General features: G+C 33.5%; 1 protein-coding gene across 4 annotated transcripts in view; it reads left to right on the top strand.

Annotated features, from left to right (window-relative positions):
* The window catches only part of spas (spastin), a 614,416-nt gene that overhangs the window by 551,929 nt on the left and 35,274 nt on the right, over positions 1–27,213 (top strand). Inside the window, exons 2-3 of one of the 4 annotated variants that reach the window (XM_069832617.1) lie at positions 9,244–9,483; positions 21,467–21,688. In XM_069832617.1, the coding sequence (XP_069688718.1) occupies positions 9,244–9,483; positions 21,467–21,688 (462 nt within the window). The remainder of the gene's footprint in view (positions 1–9,243; positions 9,484–21,466; positions 21,689–27,213) is intronic. The other 3 variants (XM_069832618.1, XM_069832619.1, XM_069832620.1) reach the window with 3 other exon arrangements.

The raw sequence follows: 27,213 nt of genomic DNA on the forward strand, positions 1-27,213 counted from the left end.
CCAACCAGTCACTCATCCGAGTGCACCTCAACACATGTATGGACTTCGGTCCTGCGTTCATAGACATCTATGACGTAGTGCAGAGGGCGGCCACTAGAGGGAACCCAAGAGATGGAGCTTAATCTGAGACGATTCTAACCGGCGTCGGGGTTGTATCCGGCGTGGCTTAGTGGATAAAGCATCAGCACGTAGAGCTGAAAACTCGGGTTCAAATCCCGGCGCCGGAGAGAATTTTTCTCCGTTCCATCACTCTTTCATCAGTAATGAAGAAGTTTTTCGACGCAACTATGATGAACCTGACAGCTTACAAACATTGAAATCAGTTTATATCAGAACTACATTTTGCTGTATACGCCCTTATTCGGGTAATGTCCTCGATTTCAATTTACTATTTATTCATTCCAGCTTATATTCTGTTCTTGACTTGATACTGTACTTTTATCTTCGTAATTATCCCTGTTTTGTAATAATTGTATTGATTTTATAATTTTACTGAATCTTTGTTATGTCCTTTAGTATAAAATAGTTATTTATAGGCACCGCCCCCGAACACGAGCTTGCTCAAACGGGTGTGCCCTACGTAAATAATATGTATTTATTTTGTATTTTATGTAGCAATAAATACTAAATTAAAAGAAAAAGAATTTGATCCATTAAATTACTTGGATTATATTTGGATTCTCACCTTTCTTGGAATATATATATTGAAAACATTTTATCCGAATTATCTCAAGCTGTGTTACTTATAAGCAGGGAACGGATTTATATGGACTAAAAATATATGAAATATGTAAATATATATGTAGTTATTTTTACCAAAATATGGAATTAAATATGGATTTTTACCAAAATATGGAATTAAATATGGACTTAAAATTATAAAAAAATGACTATGTACGTTAAATATTGGTACATTTTAATCAAACTAAACAAAAAATATAATGGACGTACCTTATCTTCCAATGTAGTTTCAACAAAACACAATTTTTATTGTCTGTTACCATAACAATAGGTTACAAACATTTCTTTCAAGTGCTGAAAAGTGAATCTTCTTCTATTGTCTCTGAGGATAGATTTATACTGACTAAAAGAGCGTTCGACGTCACAAGAAGTAACTGGTACATAATTCAATTTCACAATGTCTGCTGGGGATAAGTCCAAGTTAATCTTCACTGTTGATTCACCACTCATCACAGCAACAACCTTTTGTAGTTCTTCATATCCAGGGTTTTTTGAAAGTACAGTGTCCACCTTAGCTCTTACTGCATCTGCAACTTTACCTCTACCACGATTCAGTTGTTCCACAGTACTATTTATAATTTCAAAACTTTCAGATAGTGAAAGGTGCCTATTTTGGAGACTTTTGAGCGTTTTTATGATGCATGAAAATGTATGCTGAATGTGAGCTAAGTCATTCTTCACACTTATGTCACAGGTAACTGTTTTCGCAGTATCAATTGAGACTGCATCTTCAGAGTCCAATGCAAGGAGAACATTGTTAATAGAGTCTATATGTTCGGCATAATATTCAACTGCTTCTAGCCATGTACCCCATCTAGTTAAAATTGGCTTTGGTGGCAATGGAATTTCAGGGTACATTTCTTTCAACACGTTAACTCTACTGGGAGCTTTGAGAAATACTTTTTTCACTGATGAAATCAACAAATCTACTTTAGGGAAATTGTCTCTGACCACTTCTGCCACACGATGAAATGCATGCGCCACACAAGTAAAATGAGTCAATTTAGGATATACAACAGATAATGCTTGTCCAGCTTTGACCATATAAGGGGCAGCATCGCTAATAAAGAATAACACATTATCGTACATAATACCCTTTGGCCACAGGATACCCATAGCTTCGTTGAACAGTTTAACTATAGTTTTGTTATTGCACTTTTCTAGAACATCACAATGTAAAAGAATTCGTTCAGAATATTGTTCACTTAACAAACCGATAACTACATTACCAACAAGTCTACCTTCTTTGTCGGGAGTCTCATCAATGGAAACCCAAATTGAACTATCTTTAATTTCATCTCTTATCTTCTGTATTGTCTCATCGTAGATGGATGGAGCATACGTCTTCCTAAGTGTTGACTCATCCGGGATTGTATGTTGAGTATATTTTTCAAGGAATTCCCTGAAGACCTTATTCTTTAGTTTGTAGAGAGGAATATCAGCAGAGATGAGAGAACGGCACAGGTCGATGTTAAACTCAGATCTTACATTCGATGTTGTTGGTTGTGTTAAAAACAATTGTCTCTGCTTGGAATTTAGTTGTTTGTTGGCCTGATGTTTACTAGTTGTAATGTGTTGTTGCACCAGGAACTTTTGTGTAGATGATACTGCACACTGACACAAATTACAAAATAATATTTTATTGTCAGTTGATAAACCATCTTCTTTAAATTCTGAAATGTAACTTGTTAGTTTTGATTTTAAATTGACTGAATGACGTACTTTTGGCATATTTACCGTCTTTATAGTATGATTTACAAAACTGAACCTATGTGTACTCTGACTGGCATTTAACTGTTGAGCTGCACAACTGAAGTCTGTTAAAAATTTTAAATTAAATTAATACAGTTTTGTAACTTACTTTCCCATTGTTGATAGGACTGCTAATTTTCAAATAACTCTGATGTTAAAGGGATTACTGAACATGTGTTTAAATCTCTATTGTTGAAATGTATTTTTAAAAGTTAATGGAATTTTGTTTTGTTTTATTGTTAAACCTAATATAATATGGACTGTTTTATATGAAATATGGAAAATATATGGAAATTAACGAAAATATGTACTAAACTCTAAAATATGGAAAAATATGGAAAATAAAAGTAGGATTTTTCAACCCTACACATTGTGAAACATAAAGATAATGCAAAATATAAATTATATTAGCTTTATAAGTAAATATGTATTTACATATAAATCCTTTCCCTGCTTATAAGTAGAGCCCGGATATTTGGCAAAATGTATTTTTTACTGCGTGGAAGTAAATCATTATTTGCATAGATATAAATGTGATTTGGGGTAAATCAGAGTGATAGGGCTAATTTTTACTTTGCCTTTTTAATATTAATTCAGTAATAAACGCCTTTTTTGTTCATTTAAAAGCATTATTTCTTGTTTACTTGCAATTTTCTGATTAATTGTAATGTAATGTGTACGTAATTTAAATATATGAAACGACCACTCACTTTACTAACAATAGTAAATAAAAGTAATTTATTTCGGTGCTTAATCTGCTATTAATCGTGCTTTAATACTATTGGTGTAATATGAATGATCGACGATCCACAGTTACAGGTATAATATTGTCATGTTTTCACGATACCAACAATCGGCTTTATAATTTTAAATATTAAGCTCGTTCTCATAGAAGTTGTCACGTAGCATTTACAATTGTTCGCTTTCATATTTTGAAATCTAACTGGTACAGTTTTGTGCTACACGTGTTTATTATTGTAGGAGTGAGGAACAGTCAGTTATTGTCGGGTGACAGAAGGTGTAAGATCGGTTAGCTAGAATGCCTAAATTCAGTAAACCATTGAAAAGTAAACTTCATGCTTACGTTAGTGAATTTGGTGCCCATGTGTTTTCAACCGATGGAACAGTTTTACGAGTATTATTAAGGTTTGTGAAAACACAGTTAATCACGAAAAAAGTCTTTTATAAGTCAATATGTGTCAACTACGAAGTAAAAATGTGAGTTATGCTGATATAATTTGAATTTATTGCTAAAATATATTATGCCTTTTTAAAATTTATAATGTCGTTTTCAAAATTTATCGTGCCTTTTTTACGTTTTATTGCCTTTTTTGCCTGCCTATTTTAACTGTTATAAATGACTAAACATCCGGGCTCTACTTATAAGCCAATTAAAAACTTGTGTTTCTGTTAATATCCTAAAAACTGTAACGTAGTTTGCAACACCATACTCTTTCATTTTTTTTATCTCTATGTTTTGTGTACACATATATCCTCTATATATTAACTTACGTCTTCCCTTCTCTGTGGTTGTAAATCTTATTTCTTCTTTTATATTTAAAATACACCCCGAGAATTTAGACGTCACTTGAAATTTATATTTTGCTTAGAATTGTGGAGACTGTGGAAACAACTAACTCTAAATTGTAAATAAAAATCTGGCCTAAATTTGTGGTCATTCCTTTACGTGTGACAAATCCTGAATGCGTCATTAGTTATAGCCATTACGAATCCTTATTGTGTGACGAATTATACCCGTTTCGGATCCTTAATTTGTGACGAATCGTACCCATTACAAAAAATCTGTGACGAGTTTTCCGGTCATTAATATTACATATAATATTTTACACTCTGGTACTTTAATAATAGAACAAATTCAGATCATTTTCTGTGTTTTCAGAGGCATCATCGTCGTATTTTCACTGTTGTAGAATATTTAATAACAACTTCAATGTATATTTTTATGACACTTGAAATTGAAGGTAAATGGTGTATCAATTTTTAATGTAAGAAGGGGAAAATTAAGCGAGAAAAATAAAATTCTGAAAAAGAAAAAAGTCCTAAAACTCTTTGGAAGGAAATTACGCTCGTAAACACAGTATGTTCGATCTTCCAATTCTGTTAAAATGAGAACACTTGCGCGTTCGACTGGAAATGACGAAAACGAAATTCCGTTGCTAGCTGGACCTCTTACGTTGTTTGCAGGACGTTCTTGTTGGGCGAGCCCTCTCATTGTTCTGATATCGATCCTTTTCTACTAAAAGGGGCTTACAGAATAAAGGAAGAATTTTATGTTACTAATAGCGAGAGCTTTAAAATGTGTAAAGAGGGTTTTATTTCGAGCAACGCAAACAACTCGCCTCCCTCCCCTCGTGTGGGAACGAGCCGTGTGTGTGTGCACATGCAAATGGCAACAATTTGCATAACCAGGGGTTGAAATCCGCGTCAGATAAGTTGAGGATTCATTGCCATGCGGGGTACTTACTCATTTTAATCTGGAAATGGTTATAAACGCCACGCATCGATCATGCGACGTGGACCCGCGGGCGATCGTGAAGCCATGAAATGATTTACTGACTCGTCCCTGTCTGCCAGGGCTTACGAGATCAGTGGCCCCTAATCACTTCCAACCAGTTCGCAGATTTGTATTAAACTTGGCAGGGACGCCGTAGCATTTGAGGTCACTTCAACGTCGTATTTCTCGTCAACCGTAGCAATATGACGTACGTTGAAATATCTGTGGAGTGCAATGGTGGCAGTATAAACGTCACTCCGCATCAGTTTCGGCTTAGAGCAAACAAAGAGTTCAGTAATAATCTTTTGCTCGCTTTGGAACTGCAGACAAATCGTATGTAATTATTAAATAAGTATATAATAAATTTTCAGTCTTAAGACATATCAACTTGCAAATGTTTATTTGCTATTTAATAATATATATGAACGTTTTCGCCGTTTGGGGCATCTTCAGATATAACAAAAACATATAATCTGAACCTATAATAATAATAAATTATGCAAATAACAAGAATAAAGAACAATGTATGTATGCAATGCATGAGATTCATGAGCTTTGTGTAAAATGTGAAATAATGCAGGATAATTGTTGATATAATCTTTAGATTTGAAATTGAATTGGACGGATATTTTATACATATAGTTCATGTTACAAATAAAATATACAATTATGATTAAAATTTGTCAATAATGTTACAAATGTAAGTATTCGAATGCCGTTAAATTCATTAAAACAATTACATCTTCCCTTATATCAAATTGTGAAACAAATTAATAATTAATATATTTATTTATTTATTTATATAATATCTTCATTTATATACTTCAGAAATCTGATGACACGCAACAGCTATAATCAATAAGATGTCATCAAATCAGAGTAATCACCAACGTCAAACAACATTTCGTAAGCGAACGATTTCTGTAAGTAATCTTATAATAATTACTATCGCTGCCTTAAATCACTTGCATATATTTGGTATTATAGCTCATCTAATTATTACGAATTTATAATGTTGATTTTCTCTACTTAACTTTCAGTGAATGATTGAAATTCATACTAAACTTACGATTTATCTACTACGAAAATCATCGTATACTCTACGACATCCATAACCAACGAGCATTCATTTCAAATAATATCTCAACAAATCTGATTGCACGTAACAGTCATTTATAATCAATAAGATGTCATCAAGTCAGATAATAAATTGAAACAGTAATCTCCGACATAAAATAACATTTAGTTCATTAGCGAACGTTTTTCAGTAAGTAGTCTTATAATAATTATCTGTGTCTCTATATAATAACTTGCATATATTTTGTACTTATTATTATTTCTCCATCTCAATTTTCAGATGAAATACATACATAACACACGAACGTCATCTACGCAAATTATCGTATACCCTACGACAATCCTCAACTAATGACTATTCTTAAAATCTATTTTATCAATCATCATTATAAAATTTTAACATTATTGACAAATTTTAATCATAATTGTATATTTTATTTGTAACATGAGCTATATGTATAAAATATCCGTCCAATTCAATTTCAAATCTAAAGATTATATCAACAATTATCCTGTATTATTTCACATTTTACATAAAGCTCATGAATCTCATGCATTGCATACATACTTTGCTCTTTATTCTTGTTATTTGCATAATTTATTATTGTTATTATTATAGGTTCAGATTATATGTTTTTGTTATATCTGAAGATGCCCCAAACGGCGAAAACGTTCATATATCTTATTAAATAGCAAATAAACATTTGCAAGTTGATATGTCTTAAGATTGAAAATTTATTACATACTTATTTAATAATTCACTAGGCATATTGAAATATAAAAATGAATTGTAAATCGTATGTAAGCCCACTTGTCTGCAGTTATAGGAAATAACTTACGTAAGAACCACGCAAAAGGGTTTTTCTGTGTCTTTTTTTTTTCTCTTGTCCAATGACAGGGCCTTCAACTTGCCGCTATACCAGCGTGCTCATAGATACCAACTGCATCGTAGACATAAGGCTAGGCAGTATGAAGTTTCTGGTATTCTCACGTAGTGGTGATTGGTATCTTACTGTATTTTCTGAAAAAACTATTTGGAGAACTCATAACGCCTGCGGTTGCCAGAATACCTGCCCGCCACGGAGATATGGCAGAGAAGTTGCCGAATGCTTTCGGCGTTCAGCAGTTCGTCAATAAAGATTATGAATAGAGCTCGGAAGTTGAGGAAAATACTTTTTTCCGAGTGTCCGAAGACGAGACCTAACATATGTTCATTTTGGGTCATTGTAGGCTAGAAAATGGTGGGTTTTACTCCTTTTTTGCCTTTTTCGGCTTATTGGTCCCTTTTTAGCCTCTTTTTTTAGGCAATTAATATTTGAGGAGAAAAATTCGCTCCGGCGCCGGTTCTACGTACCAAGCGCTCTGACCACTGAGCTACGCCAAATTCAATCCACAGCACCGGATCGAATCTTCTTCCTTCAGTGTTTCCCTTTGTGGCCTGACTCCAAGTTAGGCATATATGTTGAAGGTTCGATCCGGTGCTGTGGATTGAATTCGGCGTAGCTCAGTGGTCAGAGCGCTTGGTACGTAGAACCAAGGACCCGGGTTCGATCCCCGGCGCCAGAGCGAATTTTTCTCCTCAAATATTGTCAACATTACAGAGATTATTCTGTAGGACAAATTAATAAATCCATAATATTCTCATAGCTAGCAGTGCATCATAACTGCGGAATCCCGGCCAAATAATCCACTCAACTGAGTGCGCTCCTAGTATAATGGCAGTTGACACTAGACATATACGTCAACATATATGCCTAACTTGGAGTCAGGCCACAAAGGGAAACACTGAAGGAGGAAGATTCTATCCGGAGCTGTGGATTGAATTCGGCGTAGCTCAGTCAACAAATTAATAAATCCATAATATTCTCTTTTTTAGGTCTTAGTGGCTTTTTTTTTTTTGTAGCTTCAGCTTCTTTCTACTACATTTTTACTGTCATTTTTACAATTCACCACGAGATCTCACTTGCTTCAAGTATGCACCAATGGCATTCGTTGATGTGGAGAGAAGTTTCTCGATGTTTCGCAACGTGCTGTCGGAAAACCGACGATCCTTTACACCTAAGAAATTGGAGATGACTATTGTGATATCCTGCAATGCTAACTGAGGTAAAGTTTCCGAAGTCCAATTTCTGTAACCCTAGTGTGGTTAAGCCAGATATTCTAGTTATACTAATTTCGATTTCTTTCTCCAGGATGTCCATTGCGGGTTCGCTGAATTCATTCTAGGTGGCAAAAATCATTCATTCCAGATTCTCCAAGTACTTTTTTTAACAAACACGGAATTTCTTTCGCAAATTATGTTAATCTAAAAAATATATAATGCCTGAAAGAAGAACCATTTCATTCATATAGTTTTTTTTTCGCACTGTGTGTTGAAACCACCAGAATTTTGCATTTTTGAAACATTATATTCATTAAATATGAAATTGAAACAAATTATTAATTAATTTGGATCAACTATTTTACATCCCTTTTTCCAGTCTTGAGGTCCTTTTTAGGATATCTTTAGGTATTTAAAGGTCTTTTTAGGCAGTTTATAGGTCTTCAACTTCCGAGCCCTAATTATGAACTATGCCAACTCTATTTTTAAACGCTCGCGAGTTACATACTTGCGCAAAAAAAACTGTAAAATGAGATAAACTTGATCTCTCTTAAAGTGCAATTAGAATTTTCACGTTCAGTGACATAATAATTTATTTATTTATTTATTTATTTATTTATTCATTCATTCATTCATTCATTCATTCATTCATTCTGGTGGAGTTAAGGCCATCATGCCTTCTCTTCCGTATCGAGGGAGAACGAGGGAAATGCAAGGAGAAAAGAGGGAATTTGCATTTTTATGTAATAGTCAATTCCCAAGTTACCCATCCTCACACCAAGTGAGGACAACGACGTAGTTCTAGGTAACACAGTCCGTTCCTGGCCACACTGAAAGCACACCTCTTCAATCGCTCCTTTGTCGGCAGTCTGTGGACAGCTCCATCTCTCGCTGTTTTGTAATTTGCACCAGAGACCTAAATGAGTTCCCACCTTTAGGAACCGTAATCGAACAACAATGTAACTCATTTCCCTCAATGTGTAACCACTGTGTTCCTCGCTCCCTTTGTAAAGTAATATCAGTAGGAGTAATTTTGTTTCAATTTCTCTGTTCGCAGGTCAGAAGGAGCTGGCCATAGAGCTGTACAAGAAGGGCATATCGGAGCTGGAGCAGGGCATCGCGGTGGACTGCGTCGGGGGCAAGGGCGAGGTCTGGGAGCGCGCCCAGCGTCTGCACGACAAGATGAAGACGAACCTGGTGATGGCCAAGGACCGCCTCGACTTCCTAGGTATTGAGCCCACCAGCGACACTCTCCTGCTTTCTGCTACTCACCAGCAGGAATCGTTGCATGTACCTGGTAGGCTCCCCCCACAAGTGTTGTCTGTCTCGTGGTGTCTCATCATGTTCGCTGCTGGGTGGAACGTCACATGCCTCCTCGCACATCTGCGCGATGTGGTACTTATATGTTATTTCACGATAATTTCATCAGCGACGGTGATACGGAACTAATCATAATTTGGTGATTAAGAGAGGACCGGAATAGAGCTAGCTGGAGTTCCTGCTAGTAGAAAGCAATCTAGCAGTTGTCAGCAAGATTCAGAGAACTCGCAGAATCAGTTCAGAATAAAACCTGCAAATGAGGCAGTCAGCCAGTCATTCGGTTGGCTGTTAAACAGTTTTTCACTCAGTCAGTAAATCAGGAAAACAATCGGTTTGTTAGTTAAACAGTTACGGAATTAGTCAATTTATTTTTTGTAGTTATACATAATAATTAAGACAAGCTATGAGTTATTCGGTTTCGTCTTATTTTTTATTTACGCATTTATTTATTCATTTGTGTATTTATGTATTTATTTTCTTATTTACTTATTTATTCATTTGTGCATTTATTTACTTACATAACCATTTAGGTATTTATTTGTGTATTTATTTATTTACTTATTTATTCATATTGTATTTGTTTACTTATTTATTCATTTATGTATTTATTTGTGTATTTATATATTTATTTACTTACTTAGGTATTTATTTACTTATTTGTATATTTATTTATTGATTGATTTGTGTATTTATTTATTTGTGTATTTATTTGTTTATTTACTTATTTATTCATTTGTGTATTTATTAATTGGTGTGTTTATTTATTCATTCATCTCTGTATTTATCTATTCATTCATCTGCATATTTATTTCATTTGTATATTCATTTTCTTATTTATTCATTTGTGTTTTACGTATTTATTTATTTGTGTATGTACTTATTTATTCATTTCTGTATTTATTTATTCAATTATTTCTATATTTATTTAATATGTATATTCATTTTATTTATTTATTCATTCATTTGTGTATATATTTAATTTTTGTATTTATTTATTCATTCATTTTCTTATTTATTCGTTTGTGTTTTACGTATTTATTTATTTATTTATTTATTTGTATTTAATTTGTGTATTTACTTATTTATTCATTTGTGTATTTATTAATCTGTGTATTTATTTATTTATTTATTTATTTATTTGTTTATTTACTTATTTATTCATTTGTGTTTTATGTATTTGTGTATTTATTTGTTTATTTATTTACTTATTTTTTCATTTGTGTATTTGTTTATTTATTTGTGTGTTTATTTATTCATTTGTGTATTTATTTGTTTGTTTGTTTATTTATTTATTCATTTTGTATTTGTTTATTTATTTATTCATTTGTATATTTTTGTTTGTCTATTTATTTATTTATTTATTTATTTAAAGTCAATCAGTCAGTAAATCAGACTGGCAGTCAGGCAGTCAGTCAGTCAGTCGTTCGTTTGTTGGTTGGTTGGTTAGATATTTAGTTGGTCATTCAGCAAGTCAGCCGGTCACTCGTTTGGTGACAATTATTTATCAGTCAGTCGTTCAGTCATTTAGGCAGGCATTAAATCAGTTAGGAAGTTAGTCGATTTGCATCAGATAGCAAGTCAGACGATTATCAGGCAGTCGATTAGTCAACCAGCCAATCATACAGCAAGTCAGTCGATTAGCCTGTGATCGGTTAGCTGATCAATAAGTCGGTAAATCAATGGGTTAGTCTGTCAGTCATTCCGTAAGTCAGTCGGTTTGTTTGTAAATCCCTTACTCAGTTTGATTTTAGGTAGTTGGTTAATCTGTCAATTACTCGTCAGTTTGTTGTTTGTCGGTTTTTTCGTGCCATCAGTTAGTTAATTAGTTCCTTTGTTAAAGTGATTTTAGAGTACATTAGTAAGAATATACTTGTCCTGCTACGGGAAGAGAATTGTAGGGAAGACTAAATTACTCAGCGAAAATTTGTCGAACTTTGAATCCCTCTGATAGCTGATCGAATCACATCACGATATAAGTAATATATAGAGATAGCTTTGCCTTTAGTGCAGACAATGTATTGCGGAACAATAATTGTATTATTGTGAAACACACGCGGAATTTGAATTATCAGATATGGCAAGTAAATTTATATGTGCTCTGGTTAGCAGCCATACCGACGACGCGCTCTGAAATAACATCCGGAATTGCTGTACAGTGCATGAAGTATATTGTACAGTTTGAAGAGGGGCGGATCCCTGTCGGTCTGTCAAAGCGTTTGCAGCGCGCTCTCACACAAGTGGCGTGCTTGACACCTGTTCGTTGCAGCACCCAGCACTGATCATGGTGATGTGACGTGGTTTGTTGTGTGTCGAAATGCCAGGCAAAGTGGATTGGAAAGAATTTGCAAGCTACATAATTCGTTGTGTTCATATAGCTCACAATATTGCAGACAACACTGACGCCATAACAACATACACAGAGTGGTCCATTGCCGTTACTATCATTAGAAACAATGTATTAAGTTTCTGTTATGCAGTGTTTTCCATCGCACCAATAATTAATATAATGTATGATTAGTAGAAGACGTCAGAAAGCAATGTCAGATGAGGAATCGTATCCAGTAACCTCCTGTGACAATTATTAAGGGTGCGTCCACACTAAAGATAAACGTCGTTCATCAACAGGGAAAGGATTTATATGTAAATACATATTTACTTATAAAGCTAATATAATTTATATTTTGCATTATCTTTATGTTTCACAATGTGTAGGGTTGAAAAATCCTACTTTTATTTTCCATATTTTTCCATATTTTAGAGTTTAGTACATATTTTCGTTAATTTCCATATATTTTCCATATTTCATATAAAACAGTCCATATTATATTAGGTTTAACAATAAAACAAAACAAAATTCCATTAACTTTTAAAAATACATTTCAACAATAGAGATTTAAACACATGTTCAGTAATCCCTTTAACATCAGAGTTATTTGAAAATTAGCAGTCCTATCAACAATGGGAAAGTAAGTTACAAAACTGTATTAATTTAATTTAAAATTTTTAACAGACTTCAGTTGTGCAGCTCAACAGTTAAATGCCAGTCAGAGTACACATAGGTTCAGTTTTGTAAATCATACTATAAAGACGGTAAATATGCCAAAAGTACGTCATTCAGTCAATTTAAAATCAAAACTAACAAGTTACATTTCAGAATTTAAAGAAGATGGTTTATCAACTGACAATAAAATATTATTTTGTAATTTGTGTCAGTGTGCAGTATCATCTACACAAAAGTTCCTGGTGCAACAACACATTACAACTAGTAAACATCAGGCCAACAAACAACTAAATTCCAAGCAGAGACAATTGTTTTTAACACAACCAACAACATCGAATGTAAGATCTGAGTTTAACATCGACCTGTGCCGTTCTCTCATCTCTGCTGATATTCCTCTCTACAAACTAAAGAATAAGGTCTTCAGGGAATTCCTTGAAAAATATACTCAACATACAATCCCGGATGAGTCAACACTTAGGAAGACGTATGCTCCATCCATCTACGATGAGACAATACAGAAGATAAGAGATGAAATTAAAGATAGTTCAATTTGGGTTTCCATTGATGAGACTCCCGACAAAGAAGGTAGACTTGTTGGTAATGTAGTTATCGGTTTGTTAAGTGAACAATATTCTGAACGAATTCTTTTACATTGTGATGTTCTAGAAAAGTGCAATAACAAAACTATAGTTAAACTGTTCAACGAAGCTATGGGTATCCTGTGGCCAAAGGGTATTATGTACGATAATGTGTTATTCTTTATTAGCGATGCTGCCCCTTATATGGTCAAAGCTGGACAAGCATTATCTGTTGTATATCCTAAATTGACTCATTTTACTTGTGTGGCGCATGCATTTCATCGTGTGGCAGAAGTGGTCAGAGACAATTTCCCTAAAGTAGATTTGTTGATTTCATCAGTGAAAAAAGTATTTCTCAAAGCTCCCAGTAGAGTTAACGTGTTGAAAGAAATGTACCCTGAAATTCCATTGCCACCAAAGCCAATTTTAACTAGATGGGGTACATGGCTAGAAGCAGTTGAATATTATGCCGAACATATAGACTCTATTAACAATGTTCTCCTTGCATTGGACTCTGAAGATGCAGTCTCAATTGATACTGCGAAAACAGTTACCTGTGACATAAGTGTGAAGAATGACTTAGCTCACATTCAGCATACATTTTCATGCATCATAAAAACGCTCAAAAGTCTCCAAAATAGGCACCTTTCACTATCTGAAAGTTTTGAAATTATAAATAGTACTGTGGAACAACTGAATCGTGGTAGAGGTAAAGTTGCAGATGCAGTAAGAGCTAAGGTGGACACTGTACTTTCAAAAAACCCTGGATATGAAGAACTACAAAAGGTTGTTGCTGTGATGAGTGGTGAATCAACAGTGAAGATTAACTTGGACTTATCCCCAGCAGACATTGTGAAATTGAATTATGTACCAGTTACTTCTTGTGACGTCGAACGCTCTTTTAGTCAGTATAAATCTATCCTCAGAGACAATAGAAGAAGATTCACTTTTCAGCACTTGAAAGAAATGTTTGTAACCTATTGTTATGGTAACAGACAATAAAAATTGTGTTTTGTTGAAACTACATTGGAAGATAAGGTACGTCCATTATATTTTTTGTTTAGTTTGATTAAAATGTACCAATATTTAACGTACATAGTCATTTTTTTATAATTTTAAGTCCATATTTAATTCCATATTTTGGTAAAAATCCATATTTAATTCCATATTTTGGTAAAAATAACTACATATATATTTACATATTTCATATATTTTTAGTCCATATAAATCCGTTCCCTGTTCATCAACAATGCCAAGGGACGAGCCGTATCGGAAGCAGGTCGCTGCTTTAGATTTGTTGTCATCAGTTTTTAGTTAAATAACAGACCTACCAACTTTAATGCATAATGCGTGAGTCACCTGCAATTAGCTCACGATTTCCATTCTCCCGCATTGATACCATGATCTCCCAAATTGAGAGATGATGGCATAACTTCTGTATTTAATGTTATGTTTTTACTCCGTTCTTCTTCTTCTTATTATTATTATTATTATTATTATTATTATTATTATTATTATTATTATTAAAAAGAATATTTCCTACTAAATTCCAATTTTCAGCATTTCATCTCTCGTAGGTTGGCAGGTCTGATGTTACATGCACTCTGCGATTGTCAAGAGTGATGTAACACGTTTAGTCCGGAATTTCGTCGATATATTTAAAAGCTTGGTCGACTTTTTAGTTAATGTGTATTAACTTTGTTTATTTAATTGAAGGTCAAATGTTAGACGAGTTTACAACATGAATCCAGAAGAGAATAAAATGTTATCAAGTGCAGTATTTATCATTTTCTTAAATTTGTTGGATACAAAAATTGCCACAATATTGATACATATTTCCTTAATATACGTCCCACGTGCTTCACAGCAATTCCACATCCGGCGACGCTGATATAACCTCTGCAGTTGCGAGCGTCGTTAAATAAAACATAACAATTAACACATTCACAGCAATTCAGTTCATTTGTCATGTGAATGATATTACTGTTTGTGCTACACTGATGAACCTCAGATATTTTTCAGTGATGACAAGTAAAAACGAACACACACACACACACACACACACACACACACATATATATATATATATATATATATATATATATATATATATAGGTACATTTATTTTAAATAAAAACTAAAAAAGTTTCTTGCATAATCAAATTTCTAATGAGCACCGTTAGTGGCACGAAGAATATAGAGACGATATTCTACTTCACACCAAGTGCGCTGAAGCATGTCCTTAGTGTCAATGGTGGCCACAGTTCGGGTGCGTAAGACATTCACATCTGACACTTGTGAAGTACACTGTGTCCTTAATGTACCCCAGAAAAATAAATCGGGGGAAGTGATTAGGGAATGAAACTCCCTCGCCCGATCAGACAACCTGGAAATTTGTATCTAACCTTCGATGAACCTCTAAGCTTCAATGAGAGGGGCTCCCTCTTGTTGGAACACGATATTGAGATACAAATATGCAATTTGCGGAAAGGTAAACTGTGTCAAGTCTGTTATCAGCAGTAAAAATGTATGGTTATCAATGAAGTAATTGTTAAAGCAATTTATTTAATTTGTGTAAATTTCTTAACTGAGAGCCGTCATTTTTAAAAGTAAGTGTGCCTGTGCTTTGAACTGTTTTATTTTTTCGGTTGCGATCGCTTGTGTGTGATAATTGGTGGAAAACAATTGACATTCGGTGCAGGTAGTTGACAGTCAGTGGTTATTTTTCGCACTCGTGTTAAAAGTACTTTTCGCACGCTTACGTGTAATAGTCCATTTTAACACTTGCTAGCATTGAAAGATCTACTTTTTTACGAATAGCTCTCTAAAAAAGCTTATAAATATCGCAGAAGTTCACGAAAAGTGTCATTCATAAAATAACGAAAACTTTCATGAACAAGAATTGTTGGTAGAATTAATAAAGAAAGTTAATTAATTCTTTCTGGTGTGGACGCACTTTTATTAAGCTGTAATGTTTACCTGGTACAGCATTACGCAACCACTTTCACATACAGGTTGAACCGTATGTAATGTAATTAATTTCAGGAGGTTATTCCTTGAGATGTTTCAAATAAAAAGTTGAATGCAATTTTACTCGTTTTCGCTTCATTTTAGAGATAAAAAATTGTTTTATATGAATATTTCATAGCATGTTTTGGAAAAGCTGTTGATTGTATTCCCAATATGCTCAGTCAACTTATGATAATAAATTATTGAAAGAATTTTAGTTTTGTCCTTTCGAATGTGCAGAATTTTGAAAAAATATCTCAAAGAATAACCCCCTGAAATTTATGACATTTACGCTTCACTCTGTATATGAATTTTGGGTCTCCTTTTAAACTTAAAGCTGCATAAGTGCTAAACGTGGTCTGTAACAAAAAAAAAAAGTTAAGTCTCCTTAAAATATTCGAAGATCTGCTAATACCTTGTCTCAATATACTAGCTATATAAAAGTTATGTGTGATCCCAAATGGAACATTCTGTGTACTCATGTTTACTAATGTACAAATTTAGAATTAGTTGTACTTTTCTTTAACATGAATCATCCGCTTCAGTAACACATCGCTAGTTTCTACGCTTTTTTCATCTTTTCTTGCCTTTATGACTAGAATTCGCAATTATGAACTGAACCATTTCTTTGCAATCCATTTTAACTCAAGATTGGCAGACTGTAGATGATATTAATAGGTTGTCGTTGTTGTTGGCATGTTGATGTTGATACAGATGTCCGAGTACCTGAAATATGATGAATTTATTGGTTCTTTCTTTTCATCTGCTGGTTCTCATTAATTGTTATACTTACATCAGTAAAAAGAATGGTATGATTCCGTTGCAAAAACGTTCACAATCTTCCTTGTTGTACTTAAATTGACACACACAGTCACCAGAAGTAAATGACGTAAACTCGTTTATTAGCTTTATTTGTGTCTGTAGACACAACTGAAATTTCTATACCGTATTTTCTCGAATATCCCGCGCCCTCGAATAAGCCGCGCATCCCACTTTTGAAAGGAGAGACAAAAAATTACAAAAATAAAACTCTCAACAAATGTAATCACGACAAATTAAAAACAATTAAACACAAATACAGTTCAGTTAACGTAAATATCTTGGAACATGACGCATTTCAAACCCATTCTTTGCTCACGTACTGCGCACATGTCGGTTGTCTTGCTCAGTCGGCCGTTTAGACAATATCTTGCAATATTAATAGCACGCATCAGTAAATTAACTAGCTTTATTTTGTATGATACTACGTGGTTTGTTATAATAAATACCTGCTATCACTATTAACGTCTTCATTCTCCTATGTTTTCGCCATTTAACAATGTTAACAACTGAAATACTCGTGCGGGAAGATAATGACATGCGCTACCACCTTAGAGGTTGGGCGGGAGGAAAATCAGGCAGTGTTGCCAATTTCATTTCGAATAATTCGCGCACCCTTATTTTTTGCTTATATATTTCGGAAAAAAAGTGCGCGCGTTATTCGAGAAAATACGTAAATAATACAATATTCATTCTTCATATTATGGGCCATGATTATGCAGTTTATTAAAACAAATCCAGAATTAAACAACCTTAATAACATTTTTCGTATGGATATTTTTTTCTTTTCTTTTTTCAAATAGTGTGTGCCCCCCCCCACCCTGAATTTCTACTTAAAATTTTAATTGTACATGTAGTATTATATTATGTAACTGGAACTGCATCAAGCACGAGCATTTACTCTTTTGGGTGCAAAACATATATTTTAAATGTATGTGACCTAAATTATTTCAATAAATATTCGATAAATTTAATTTATCTCAAGAAATCAAAATATTTATAACAAACAAAAACAAATTAAAAATAAATAATTACAACTACAGCATAATACTTTTATAATCAAAATTTATATATTGATGGCTTATTACTCTTCCATTTCTTCTAACGAACAATTTAAATAAAAAAGTGTACCAAACTAAATTCACGAAATTGCTCATGAGTTACAATTTAACTATAAATAAATTACTGATTTTACATTGTTTTTTATTCATGTGATCATAATCCCATTTTTCGAATTGGCAAGAAGATAGAAGATCTGCATGACATATTCCTCTGGGATGTCATATTTACGGAAGTAAAAAAATAATAACTCTTTGTGACTCATTCTTCCGTAGAGGTGGAATATCCTAAAAGTTCTAAAACTTTTACAAGAAATAGAAGTGCGATAACAATGTTAAGTATTCAGGATTGTACAAAAAGACAAGTAACTGACATTCAAATACGTTAATCTAATATAACTTAGTTTGTTTTCTTCGTTATTTTAAAATAAGTACAATATTGTACTTTTAAATCTCTGTCGTAATCCAGTCTTCAGAACCAAAGAGAGAGGAAAAACTGAAATAATTTAACTAAAGCATAGATAGGCTACTAAATCTCGAATCATTGCTGATGTCTGGAGTTGCCACAATCTGAATAAAGAATACCAGAACACAATGAATTTAGTTGTTCTTGACCCTACTATCCGTTTCGAAAGAAACCTAAATCAGGCCACCGAGGTTGATATTGAGAAGAAGTCCATATATGAACCTTGTCTGCCGTATCTTTCTCAAAAGTACAACGTCCCTCTTAAACAATGATCCGTCATTGGTTTGCTGTTTGGCAGTAGAGGTTCAATCACAAAATTCACATGGAATTATCTTAAGGAACTTCACATTCCTTTTGATTATGTAATGTCTATTCTTATAAATATTATCAAGGATTCTCTTCAAATATTACATCATCATCTCTATTTCAATTAATCAACTTCTATTTGTCTTCAACAATTAACTTTCTTTTTTCTTTAATATATCACATCACATTATATTGTACATGTTTATTGTATTCAGGACCCTTGTGGTCACTCAAAATTCTTTGGGCTGATGTCTATAATTTAGAATTTATATAAACACGTTACCACTTCAAACTCACCACTATACTATTGAAGCAAGAATAATAAAACCATAAACAAATTACAGTTCAATATTTAAGTTATTGTTTCATATCTCACCGCGAAGTTTGTTTATTTTGTACATATTTTCAATTAATTTTTTTTTACGGAACTAGTCGCATATTTCAGATTCCTGTGCTTTATTTTTTAATTCAGAGTAGCCGATATTGATATTTTACTGAATGTGTATGATTTTTCGGATAAAACCTATTGACGGTCATTTATTTTCTGTCCACTGAACATGCATAAGAGTAAACTACTTTAGTCCATTACTGTGGTTATCATGCCTGACACTTAAACGAGTGTTCCGCGTTCAAATCCTATTTCGGATAAGTTACCTGGTTGGGCTTTTTCCCGAGATTCCTCCCTTCAACCACTTAAGCAGATTTGCGGGGAAACCTTCGCCTTCATAAACTTCAACATCATCATCTTTCAATAGTTTCCTGTCGATCGAGGATGCAGCAGGATGTAGTACCGTGACTTGCATTCGGATGACGTGTATCTGAGAAAATTGCACAAGTCCCAGGAGGACGGAGGAGCTTTCATAGCGAAATCCGTCGGACCTTGGTGATGCGTAGCTGAATCGATATAGAGTACCAGATAGTGACTCAAGGTATCTACAAGAACGCGGTCTTCAGATCAACGTTCGATGACTAGCTCTGACATCTTCTTCAGGGATTGATCCCTTGGAAGCAACAATCCAACTCACCTGGCTGAGAATCCGAGAAGAGTTATTCCATATCCAACGCCGGAAAGCCTGAAGTCCTACATAATAAGAAAGACTTTCAAAACATATAATTTTCTTCAAAGCTTTTTAATTGTATTCATTTAATTTGTCTCAAATTTTTGTTATTATTGGATTGATGATATAGTATGAAAAGTATAATATCGTTAAAATTTGTCCGGTGATAAATATAAGGATCTTCTACTGGTCGTGCACCAATGTATTTATTTTATTTATATACGTACATTAAAAAGATACATCAAAAAGCTATTATATACATAAAAGAGAAATACAAATTAAAGAATTTACCCCCGAATGAGCAAACGCTTGTAGTCGGGAGTTCAAAACCGCACTGTAGATGAGCAGAAAGAAGAAGAAGAAGACAAAATAAACAATTACTGTAGCAATACAATAGCACAGATCACAAAACCAAGAGCCTGTATGATTAAGAACAATCACAATTGAAAATATTTATAACCATTATTCACAAGTATAATAATATGACTAATATTTATCAATTAATTATCTAACCCTATGTTAAGTTCCCTTAATAATTTCTTTAATTTTCAGTTTAAATTTAATCATACTTATGTCAGCTAAAACAGGGTACTGAGAAATTAATTTGTTGTGTAGTTTTAAGCCATAGCTGAAACTGTGTTTCATACCAGCAGCTGTTGAACTTTTGGATTCTGTGAAATGAAATAATATGTTTCTTATCGTATTACAGTTATACCAATGTGTGTTGAAACTTTTCTTGTTCTTATGAAAGAAAGTTAATCATGTATATTTTATATGTCTGGTCCAATTTGAAAACGTTAAAATCCAAATAAAGATATTTAGTAGGGTAATCAATAGACTTTTTCCGACAGATTTTGATTGTTCTCTTTTGTAATAAAGCTGCTCTCTGGCGAAAATAAAATCTATTGCACGGTGGTTTTGGAATTAAGCTTTTATACAAAATTTAGTATATTCGTAAACTGTTCAAGATAATCTGGAAATTTCTAACTTTTTCTGGTATACGCTTAAAACGAGACAATGCCCGTTTTTCGGGAGTATATCAAGTTTTTTTTTTTTTTTTTTTTTTTTTTACAAAAAAGAAATCTGAAACGACATTAAATAAGTAGTGTGAAGGCGAAATGTTGTCGTCATTAACTGTTCTTGACTGTGTGTGTGTATTGTTCAAAGATTTTTCTTACATAGAGTGAAATTTGATAATACCGTGATACGAGTAATATCGTGATACTGTGTTTGAGAGCTTATCACGGTTTTACTGAGCGACAGAAGGCCCGGTTTTGTGCAGATACTTGTCCAAGAACAGTCCCTTAATACATTGACGCAAAAAATCGGTCTTTGTCTCGCTCAGTAAAATTTTAATAAATTTCCAAATTATCACGATATTACCAATTTTTACCCATGTAACACAGATTGATTCTCTTATTTCAGAGCCTTCTCGGACGCTGTATGTGTGTGTTGTGCAGGTTTACTTGGCACATTGTCATATAATGGATCAATCACGTCATCTGAGTCTGCTACAACACAATTTCTGTTTTCTGAATGTTTTTATTTCTCTGCAAGAGTAGAATGAATTCAGTAGTCTCATGTTTCTGTTCTTATCCTGTCTTAATTTCCGTTAAAGCGCCTGATATGACATTTCATTTATCTTTTGTGTTTGTTATGTTATAGTCAGTCTTGTGCATCTGGGCCAGTTAGCAGTGTCGGGGGAGACAGGCTCGGCCTCAAGGGGGAGGCCTCAGCGGTCCAGGGTAGCTCCCCAACCTCTCACCACCACTAGAACCGAACCCAAACCTTATACTCTAGTGAACAGTGGGGGGAGCCCCAGAACTAAGCATCAAGAGTTCAAATTCCCACTTCCCCCTCCTCCAAACACTCACAAACCCTCAGAAGGTACTTCAGTCATTTTAAAGCTTAATTTACATAATTAACAATTTAGTTATCACACAGGGATTTCCAGGTTGTTGTGTCAATGGCCGTATGTGTTTGTATGAAACCCGATTTAATCCCTCTCAATAAAACTCATTTTCAATGACGAATTTTAAAGGTTAGGAATATAAACAATGAAAATTATGCACAGATATAGAAGGTGAGATCGTACTGCCTATCTCGACAATGCTAATTTCATCAAGTTTGGGTCACGTTACTCAAAAACTGTTACAGATATCTAAACAAGATATTCAGGGAATGTTTTTACGTTCTTAATCTTTAATAATATCTACTACAAATTGAAGAATGTTAGCAGAAGTTGAGTTATAATTTTCTTTTAATTCCACAAATATTTGGGCTAAAATTTAACATCAATATTTGGAAAAATATATATTTCCATGAATGTCATAGCAAAATCCATAGCTATTTTAGTCTTTTGGATTTGGTTAATGCAAACAAAAATTTTCACTTCTTTTGGAGAAACAGTTTTTGAAAAAAATGTAAAACTGAGAAAAAAATTATTCTGGTGCATTTTTTTTTTCATAAACTATTCATCCAAAATAATTGAAAAATTTTTCTGCGCTAGACCCAAAAGACTTAAAAATAGCTATGGGTTTTGCTGTGAGATTCATGGAAGTATTTAAAAATATATATTGATATTAAATTTTAGTATCACCATTTAATTCGAGAAAAATTCGTTCCGGCACCGGGAATCGAATCCGGGACCTCTCAGCTCTACGCGCTGAATGCTCTTTCCAACTGACCTATGCCGGGATACGATCCACGGTGCCGGCCGAACTCCTCTCGTAATGTTTACGGCCTTACTACCTGCACTTTAGACAATGTAAGTCATACATGCAGGAGCTCATATTAAATGACTTTATGGCCATATTCAACATCAGTTCGTGAACAACTGCTAACAGTTAATACATCACATATTCATTATATATGAGGTCTCGCCTACCTCATTGAATATTACACGACTATTATGAAGTAGCCAATGTGTATTATCAACATTTAATTCGAGAAAAATTCCCGGTGCCGGAACGAATTTTTCTCGAATTAAATGGTGATAATACACATTGGCTACTTCATAGTAGTCGTGTAATATTCAATGAGGTAAGCGAGACCTCATATATAATGAATATGTGATGTATTAAATTTTAGCCCAAAATTTGTGGAATTTAAAAAAAAATTATATCTCAATACCTACTGACCTTCTTCGATTTGTAGTGGGTGTTATTAAAGATGAAGATTGTAAAAACATTCCCTGAAAATCTTGTTTAGATAACGTGCACCCAAACTTCATGAAATTAACTTGGTCGAGATAGGCAGTACCTTCTCACCTTAATGTAATATGAATGCAGGATAATTTATTTTAAATCCGGTCTAAAGTTTCCAGTATGATTCTGGCGTGACGTTATTAAGCCAGATGATTGCGAAATCTGTAATATCATCTGAGTTTAAGGCTGACCAGGATGATATCGCTAATTGAACCGTTATTGTTGTAATCTCCCTTTACATTCTCCGCACTCCGATCAAAAGAAACTGTCAATAAACCAATAGCGCCATCAGCACACTCTGTAATAGGAAGTTGGTTGCCTAATAACAATGCATAGGCTACGTTTGTTATGGTTGATGGTAGAACTTGCTGACGATTTTAACATTTTGCGTTATTACTTTTTATTTTTTAATTCAGAGGTTATGAAGTTACGCTTACATCAGTAATTACTTTATAATTTATTTTAATTTAATACAGTAATTTCGTATGTTATTATAATGTGACATTGCTAAAACATGTGATTGGTAAGTCTGTAATACCCGGATAATGTATATTTTGTTATTGATAACATTGAGAATTATGTTCTTAAAGATTTTTAAGATCTGTGATAGAGTTCATCAATATTATTTAAAAGTCTAGTAATACAAACTGTGTAGAAAATTAGCTTAGATTACATGCATTGTTACTTGATTATTTGTTACAAGTAAATATGAAATCCAGTGTAAATTTTCTTGTTTGCGTCTCGCGAGACATTATTAGATTACAGTGAAACCTCTCCTTCCGGACACCCCCAAGATACACACACTCCTCATATATGGACAGATTTTTGTGTTCCAACTGAAATAATATAGAAATAATGATAAATTTAACTCTCGTTTATGAACGCTCTCAGATATGGACACGGACAGCTGTTTCACAGTCCTAAAGCTTGCTTTACCTCCTGACTGCGGACAGAACTTGGATTTCAATACCTAATGTGTTACAAAAATGAAAAATTTAGTGCAGAAATTTCTTAACAAAAATGAAAAATTTAGTACAGAAATTCCTTAACATGAAAGAAGACAATAAAGGTCTCGCAGGCTACCACTAGCCCAGCCGTCTACCACTTGTTAGCTGGAAGCGGGTGGATAACAAGGTTTCCGCGATCGTGAAATTGTATTCGACACTTGATAGGGTTAGTATTCTCTTCACTTCAATCACTTGTTCTGTTTCGAGAGACATGGCACCTGAACATAAGGTTATGTTGAAAACTGTAAATTACACTACTACATAGCCTAACTGTAGACCTAGAATAAAATTGTATAGCACAGTACAGTACTGTATTTTCCTTTTTCGGTCTTATTTACTGTAGTTCAAAGTTGCAAAGAATTTACTGTAGTATACTGTATTTAGAATTAAACTACAGTAATACATATCATTTAAAGCATGAAGGAATACATAATGCATATTATAAATTTACTGTTAGATTGGGAAGCCTCCCTCCCAATAAAGGACACCTCTCAGATGCGGACAGATTGTTACGTCTCTTCGATGTCCATAATTGAGAGGTTTCACTGTATGTGTCTGGGACACTGCCTGCTGGATCGCATACTATGGCCACAGTCTTATATATACAGTCACGAAGCTTGAGTTGTTGAGGGTACTAGGAACAATAGGCTGTGCAGGAACTATTTCGCATTGTCTGTTAAGAGGCGATAGTAGCGATCCTAGTGGTTAGCAACTATCTATGGATGCATATTTCCTACGTATTGAGCTTCGTGACTGTATATACTAGACTGTGCTATGGCTGCTTACACTGCCTGCTCAATCAACGCTTATGCGCGAGAAGCCACTAGGTTGCAGGTAATGTTATCAGTAATAACGGTGTGCACTATCTGCCACCTAGCGGCAAAATAACTTTGAGCAGGCAGTTTACACAGCCATAGGATGCAGTCCAGCAGACAGTGGTCTGGGATATCTGTCAACATGATAAGTTAGGGGGTATGCAATAATGACATAATTTCTGCTAATTTAATAAAATTCAGCCAAAAATGTATGTATCATACTAGTACACCAACATTAAATTCTTTTATTGGTGAATTTATAAAAATTTTCTCAGTAAACCTTACATTTGTTTTGGCGTGCCGTTATAAATTACAGATTCATTAAAAATATTGTGGAGAAATTAATTTACTTTAATATTGGATAAAAATTCTTTGGTGCTATAAATTCGTTCTATGGAGAAACAACTCAAGTGTTTTTAGAACTTCTTACAAGTTCCATACTCGTCTTAGAAACTGTAATCTAATCGATTAAATGCCTTACATTAAGTTAGGTATGGCAAGTGGACATTAACTTAGTTGGTTCAATATTTAAAACTGCACTGTAATTATTCCACTGTTAGAAATTCCACGTTCTGTCTAAATCATTAGAATCGCGAATTTATTACTTTTTTCATAGTGTGGTAATCCACTCCCAGAGATCACTTATTTTATTTTAAAATAATAAATTTATAAGTTCTTACAGTACATAATGTAAGCATAACTTCTAAATTTAGTAGAATATGTTTTGTAAAAATGTAATATTATTTCGAAATAAGTTCTTTAAAGAATATTATGCTGGAACGAAGTATATTTCAAAGGTGAAAAAAAAAAATTGTATTTTTTTTTTTATTTTCTTAAACATAATTAAATTTGCTTGTATAGGCTTCCGCCGCTGCTCTAAGACGACCACAACAGGATGGTCGAAATGTTAGCTCTAGCAACCGAGACGACTCTGCAGAAGACAAAAAACTCACAACCCATAATTAAATTTTGTTTAAATATAGGGCTAATTAATTACTATACTACTGTTACTATTAAATAATACGTACGTACGTAAGATCATTAACCAAATACATTACCTATACAGCAAGATCAGTGAGACTTTGAATGTTCATGGCTTATACGATAAAATATTATGTAAAAAAGCCAATAAAATACTTGAATGAAATAAAAAGTAACAAACTGAAGTTTAATTTACACATGCATTATGATCATTATTTATTTATTTGTTTATTTATTTATTTATTTATCTATCTATTTATTTATTTATTTATAACAATAGAAACAACATTTATAAGAAAAATATCTTCCTGAGCAGCAACAATTCACATAACTTAATGTTCATATTTTATTTGTTTCGACAATTTTGTGTTCAATGACATATCCATGTTTCATATTTACGAATAAGGTCAAATGATTTGATGATACGAAATTTTAGGTTAGGAGATGCATTATTCTTTATTGTTATCATTTTACTGAGTTAGATACAGATGTGTAATAATTTCATTTAACAGTATTATTTGCATAATATCTGTTACGTATTTCGTTTTACAAATAACAGTAATATCCGTTATAAGAGCGGTATGTTGAAGTTTTCATGTTCGAGGAAAAGTTTGAAAAAGCGAAACGTAGTTGAGCTTTTTTAATTTCCGAGAATTGAAAGAAAACATACCGCTCGTGTATCGTACATTATTTTATGCGAAGATCGTTTATTACATACCTGAAAGACGAATTTCTAATTAGTTGCAATGAAATCTCCATCTTGGTTTCTGTTCAATGACGGCAAATTTGCAAAACAAAAATATCTATCTTCAACATTGTTGCTTTAAAATGTTTTCTGTGTTTACTATACTCCACCAGGCCGTGATATACGTCTTCCCCCCCCCCCCAGTCTATGATGAGTCTGGAATCTTGTAGATTTTTTCACGGCTTCCTTAATGTTACTTGCATCACGAATGCAGTAACTTTAGTGGAGTTGTAGAGTTTACTTAATTTTTGCAAATATTTAAAAACAATAATTAACAGTGCAATTTAGGTGAAATTGCAGTGGTAAGTTTCCAATTTATAATTATTACTATATTGAACGTCTCTAAAAATAATATGTTAAAAGCCTAAAGCAGTAAAATCAATATGGCACTTAAGCGGTAAGAAGAGGGAAATTGTTACGTGTGTTAGGTGGGAATACTGAATGTGGAATTTTAGACTTTCCGCGGATTGGTTTTGTGCGGAAACCAAGCAAATACGCACGATCTCGCACAAAATAATTTATTTTATTGTTTATCATATTTAAATTAATTGTCGGTTTTTGATACTTTCCAGTTGAAGTATATAGAAAATAATTTTTACGCTGACTAGCTTTTTTTTGTGTAGTAACTTTTCCCTAAGGTGAAATACACGAAGCTGCT

Source organism: Periplaneta americana, chromosome 8 (assembly GCF_040183065.1).
Source record: "Periplaneta americana isolate PAMFEO1 chromosome 8, P.americana_PAMFEO1_priV1, whole genome shotgun sequence".
NCBI classification, from domain to species: Eukaryota; Metazoa; Arthropoda; class Insecta; order Blattodea; family Blattidae; genus Periplaneta; species Periplaneta americana.